Raw genomic sequence first — 6,158 nt, 5'->3', positions numbered from 1 at the left:
TGCGTTTTTCTCTTTCCACCCTTCACCTAAGGCTTGTTCTCGCATTTTCTCTTTCCATCCCTCACCTTGACCTCAGTGACAACCTGTGTCGTAGCATTTCCTGTAAATGCTGTTGAATTAGGCCGTGTGTCTAAACCTACCATATACCTATTGCTCTTGTCATCGTTACACCTGTGTCTATTTATTAGGAGTTTTTGAAATGTTATTTCGGCTCAAGAAACTCTGTGTAGGCAACGGCTCCAGTGACCGCAACTGCCGAATTAAAAAATATTATGCACAAAATATTGTCCATATTTCATAATTTGACAGGTGACAGGTGACAATTTGCCCGACGCCAGGAGGACAAATTGTCTCCTGCTGCGAGGGCACATAAACCCATGTATTCAGGCAATAATATTTTTATTACATGCCTCTTCACAGTTAATACTATATTACATTTATTTAGATGCAGGGCATTTTCAAACAATTTTACAGTAATCGACCAGCATCAAACAGATTTTAATGAAAGTCAAGATAGTTGTGCGCGCATGAAGATTTTACATTTGGCGTTAAGCGTATATGTTGACGTCAAAAATGTCAAAGGGCTTCGTTGGACCGGGTAACCATGGAAAGTGGTCAGTTCATCGTTCACCGGATGCGTCTATTCAAATCAGTGCACTGATTTACTCTGACATCGAGGCACGGTCGGTACATACCTAAGAAATACATCGAACACTGCATGTTCTAGAAATATTTTGCCCGATTGAAGTTCAGTTCTCAGACAAATACCATAAACCCTGTGTTTGAAGTTAAAATATCTTGCAAATACGGTATTTCAAAACAAGAACATATATACTGGAAAACACTCAAACTGCACAGCTATTAACTCTAAGAGATTTCTATACACCTAACATTTTGTACATGGGCACAAAATCATCAAATGAATACATTCCGGCAAATTCTGAAATCAAAACCTTTGTTCTCAGAAGTGTTGGTACTGCAATAGAATGGATGGATTCTGATCAAAGCTTGCACAAGTCGAACCAACGAAAATAGGTTTCCCGTCGTGAAGGTTATGTGAACCAAAAGCCTTTTTCCAAAATGAATTATTTACTCCATTTCAAACTCCAATCCCGTTCCCTTCAACCACTCTTCGCAGTATTTGTCCATCATCTCGTTTTGTGCAACAGTAAGCGTTTCTTTCCAACCTCCAACTTTTCCTGAAATGAAACGAAGAACAAATGGATTCAGTCCTGGTTACTTTTTACCTTTTTTTTCGTTATCTCTTTCAATACTCAAAACTGCGATTTTTAAAGTGCAAACTGTTCAAAGTAAATTAGAAATCGCCGCCTTCCTGACTTTGTGTAAACTGATCACCTTAGGTGATGGTCATAACGGAATAGTATGCATGCGCAACTGCGGCCGACCTAAATGCTTTCAGACATGTGTTTAGGGACGGACCATTAGATCTTGGTAGGTGGGAGTGGTCACAATCAGATTGTGAATATTTTGTCGCATTTGTAAATTTTTGAATTTTTTTTCCAAGTGAGTCATGATGTGCTATTTTTTTCTAAGTAAACTGTCAAGATTTATGTTTTTTTTGCAATCTGGTTTTATTGTGAAGATTTTTCCCTAACCCTTTGCTTTTAATTTTTTTTTGCTATTTTTGACCATCCCCTCCAAGATCTAATGGTCTATCCTTAGTTGGACTCTCTCCACTTCTTACTTTTCGTATGCCAAACAGGGGTACATTTTGTGTAGTCACGTGTAATAGCATACTATATCAAATATTTAAATAATGTGAATAAGGTGGATAGGGGAAGACACGATCACGTGAAAACTAATGACAAACCTCGACGGACAAAGGGATTTTCTTTAAATCCCATGGCCTTCATAAAAGCGTCATCTTGGAAAGCTTTTTTCATGTAATCAAAGGAACAGTGATGTGCTATCTTGTTGATATCCTCGGGTGTCAAGTCTTTTCCGATGAACTCAGCAATTTTCTGAATTGCCGCTTTCAGGTCCTGAGAAATGTGGAAAAATGATTTCGACCTTATCAAGCGAGATGAAAAACACATAAGTAGCTGAACAAGAATGTCTGAGAAACGTGTTCTTACTGCTGATTTTCAATTCAAAACCTTTCAGGAGGCCATATGCGATTGTTAAAATCGCCAACATTGGCGAAATGAACTTGGGTAAATTGTGATTTTGCTCAACGCATGCGAAGATATGCCGTGCTTTCATATAACTCGGTGAAAACAGCGTACGAACGTATAACAGTACACGTGCTTTACTCTGAAAGGAACTCTAATATATAGGTAATACTTTGCTGTTAAGACCTAATTTTACAAATGACCTACTTGAGCCAAGTTTAATTTTAGATATCTACAGTTGTGACATTGGACCCTGCACAATGATCAGTTGCCGGCTTACCTTTCTAATATCCTCGTATTTTAGGTACAGCACGTTATTGTCGTGTCGTCTTTTCCACCAATCAAGTACATGAGAGCCCCAATGTCCGATATTAGCTGTAATAAAGTGACAATGTGAAAACAAATGGCACTTTCCTTTCAAAATCGCATTTTATGAAGTATGTGTATTGCATGCAATTACAATAGTGTGCTTTGCTTGTTAACAATACTAGACACTGACTTACCATGAATACTTAGACTATGGTCATTTCCAGCGTGGCAATATGTGTAATGATCACAGTAGCGATCTCAACGCCACCGTGTGAAAAGCAGCTAAGGCTTTTGTGATGTCTGTAGAATGAGAACCGATTAAACGTACATCTGTAAATTTAGTAGGGAAAACGTCCCACGAATGATTTTACCTCTCGTCGTTTATTATTACATGTCAGATTTCTATAGCAAATGTGTTTTAACTGAGTGAATTTTACTGACATTTGCTAATTGTCAGGTGACATATCACTTATTCCATACCACGACACTTTTTAAGCGGTAAAATTTGTTCTTCGTATTACTTAAACGAATTCAAATATTTTAGGGTTTTAGCATGTAGATTTATAGTGCTTAGAATGAGGCTAATCTTGGGTAGCTTACATGTAGAATAACACAAATTAAATAGTTTGCGATCGTTTCAGGAGCATGCAATCTTGCAAATACATGTACAGTCAATATGAGAAATCTACTTTTGCTAGCAATTTGTAGAAACGACAGTGAATGTCAAGACATACCTTTCGCCGGTTGGAATTGCCCGACATTAAAATACATTTTACATCTTAATGAAACTCCTTAACTTCTAAAGCACCTGATTTTAAAAAGTAGGAGCCCATTTTTCCCATGAAGCAAGGCGCGGTACAAGCAGCTAGATCGCCCTTGTAAAACGTTTTCCAAAGGCTTGAGTGAGTTGTCGCCTGAAAGTGTTACCTTTATAATTCGTTGCTAATGTCAAAAAAATGGTTAAAGTGCCATACATACAGATTTACAGATTGTACAACTATTTTCTTATGTTGTATGCCCTACAGCTGATCTTGTTTGATGCATTAATAGCGAGACGTAATCTCATTTATTCGTTTTTCACACATGAACTTTTATATATCCGCGTACTTACCAATTGCCTTGCCGGCAAGGAATTCCTCCAAAAATTGCGGAAATTCGTCGTGTACATGGAAGGGTGGCACGGAGAATTGCTTGAAAGCAGATACAGACAGGTCTTTCGGGTTACGGGCTACGTAAATCAGCTGTAATTATACAACGGAAAGTCACTAGATCAGAGATACCATCTTTCAAAATTACAATGTCATGAACAAGTGTAGAATACGCTTATCACAACAGAGACAAGTTGTGAGATGATTACTTTGAAGGACATACACTTCCACGAAGAACATGCAGTCACCATCGATCATTGACATGATAAATGTTTGCCAAATCACAACCAGTTTCATTGATATCACCATTACAAGCATTTTAGCTGTCAATATGGCGACTTCATGTTGATTATCTAAACTCAAAACCAGTGCTTAATTGCAAGGTCAAATAGTGCGTGCTGAGCAAAATATAAAAATAAAAATAATATACAATCGAATGGCAGGTTAAGTGCATAACACTGAACTACCTTTGGTCTCTTTTCATGAAATTGAGTCGGCAGAAGATCGTAAGTCGCATGGGTCGTCATCAAACGAGGTGATTTCATCATGCTAGGGTTAAAATTTACTGGATGTCCGTGGTTTCTCTTGGCCATTAGAAGCCTAGGGTCGTCTCCTTCTTCCGTCAGCATCATCTCAACAAATGGGGCTTCAGAAGCACGTCGGCCGGTGGCATCAATGTCGGTGCCTCCTAAGATCGACGCAATGATTCTTAGTACCCAGTGAGTGCCTGGACAACGGATCGAAAATAGAATTTATTGGTTTAGAGATATGCCCAGTCTATCAAACTTTAGCTACAGACTTTTATGAGTAAATTAGTGAGGAGGAGTATGTTAAAGGGAAACCGTCGTCGGAACTGCGCCTGTGCGAGTTTCTTGTTTACAAACAATGTATTTCGTGCACGATATCTAGATGCACCTCATCATCATAGCTGCAACATTCAAATTATACGATGTAGATTATGACAGACATGTTTTAACTTTCATCAATCACCATCGTACCTTGGATACAGTGTTTACATTGGTCGTATGGGTCCCATACGACCTTTGAGCGCAGTTCCGACGACTGTATCCCGTTCATATTTGTCAGAATCCTGATACACTGCTTTTACCGTTTAAGGTCACCGTGATATGCGCCTCGAAAGTGAAAGACTTAAACTTTTGCTCAAACTTTCCTCAAGAAATCTTTTAAGCATTCTCTTTCAAAATCAAGTTAGAGTTCTCATTTTACTGCGTGTGAGACGGCTGTCGTGTTGACTCAATCAATTAATCCGCTGATATGGACAGCCGATTAGCAAGTTGGCAAGATTTGCAGAACAATTAACGTGTATGTACACAGGTTGGAAAGGAGATAAGATTCTCGCTCCAGGGTCTATGCAAGTTGTATGTAATAAAGAAAGCAGTCAGACGGTTTTGGAGTCAAAATCTTCATGAAATATCGCAGTCAAAATTAATGAAATAACTTGTAAGCTTACTAGTAATAAACAAAGCAGAAAGACGGTTTGTAGTCGAAATCTTTACTTGAAATATCACAGTCAAAATTAATAAAATAAAACAAACCTGTGCGCAGAGAACCCCACCCCTCCCCTTCCCAGGGGACTGACTCCTCCCCCTGTGGTTAACCAATAAGCATACCCCTTTTATATGCAGTGTCACGGGCAATAGGTTCTATTTTTTGTCAGCACTACAGCACTACATTCAATATAACTGAGAACAGATGTCTGACCTTAGTAATATACCAAACACAAGCAGTACCATGATGAAAACTCCGCAATCAAATGATACTAATCAACGGACTTTTGGACTCATTTGCTATGAAATCAGGTGATGGATATAGTGCCAGTGATAATGCCCCTTTGGCGATTGAAAAACTAAACTTATCCCGTCCTCAGAATTATTTAAGAACACTCCCTGACCGTGACGAACTATGGCCATTACATACTTTTGTTGGTTTGAAGTAATCGATTTGCGTTCTTGTCCTCAGTTTGTCCTTATTACAAGGTCGACGTTGGCAACTTGATTCTCACCTGATTTGGGATAGGTGCTCAGAAATATGTCGTCATGTCGGACTTCCATTGTCTTCACCTTCCCGTACGGGAATCGCAAGAGTCTTGGATTTTCTTGCTTCGAATCGTCCATGTCTGTGATTTCGGACACAAACGTGAAGGTCTACAGAAACTTTTATGTCCTTCCCTCGAAGAAACGGGCCGGCTCTTACGCGTTCTGTTTGAGACCATGTCGGTGAAAGGTCATATGGTGTCAAGAAATACCTGTTTGCACAGTAACCAGGCTTGTTTGGCCGCCACACTGGTCAGGATTTGATATCGTGCGACCTTCTAAAATGATGAAATACATAGCTGACATAATGTGACAAATCATGACTATATATTGCTTCGGGTCAACTAAACAAACATGCTAAGCTTGCATTTCAAAGATTTATGACCCTCGTATAAGGACTCATGAAAAGACAGGGCTGGCCTACTGTACGAATTCCTACCCAATTGTTGTTTTGTATCACCTACGCTTTTCTCATGGAGGCTAGAGAACATTTACTTAAGGTAGTGCTCACCTCG

General features: G+C 39.1%; 1 protein-coding gene across 1 annotated transcript; it reads right to left on the bottom strand.

Annotated features, from left to right (window-relative positions):
- Window positions 1–413: 413 nt before the first annotated feature.
- LOC139118231 (sulfotransferase 1C4-like) lies at window positions 414–5,825 on the bottom strand. Its single transcript, XM_070681510.1, has 6 exons — window positions 5,613–5,825; window positions 4,057–4,316; window positions 3,553–3,682; window positions 2,413–2,507; window positions 1,832–2,003; window positions 414–1,199 (listed from the first exon to the last, which is right to left on the bottom strand). The coding sequence occupies exons 1-6, from the start codon at window positions 5,722–5,724 to the stop codon at window positions 1,090–1,092; spliced, it is 879 nt and encodes a 292-aa protein (XP_070537611.1). The 5' UTR covers window positions 5,725–5,825; the 3' UTR covers window positions 414–1,089.
- Between the last annotated feature and the right edge of the window lie 333 nt (window positions 5,826–6,158).

This window comes from Ptychodera flava, chromosome 19, assembly GCF_041260155.1.
Source record: "Ptychodera flava strain L36383 chromosome 19, AS_Pfla_20210202, whole genome shotgun sequence".
In the NCBI taxonomy this organism is placed as follows: domain Eukaryota; kingdom Metazoa; phylum Hemichordata; class Enteropneusta; family Ptychoderidae; genus Ptychodera; species Ptychodera flava.
The sequence above is the reverse complement of the archived record's forward strand: the minus strand, read 5'-3'. Positions and strand labels throughout refer to the sequence as shown.

What these genes read in the sequence shown, in the direction of transcription:
- LOC139118231 (XM_070681510.1), bottom strand. Translation starts at nt 5,724, where the DNA reads ATGGACGATTCGAAGCAAGAAAATCCAAGACTCTTGCGATTCCCGTAC. An exon ending in GAGCACCTATCCCAAATCAG is followed by an intron (nt 4,317 to 5,612) that starts GTGAGAATCAAG and finishes TCCGTTGTCCAG; the next exon opens with GCACTCACTGGGTACTAAGA. An exon ending in TTCATGAAAAGAGACCAAAG is followed by an intron (nt 3,683 to 4,056) that starts GTAGTTCAGTGT and finishes GTATAATTACAG; the next exon opens with CTGATTTACGTAGCCCGTAA.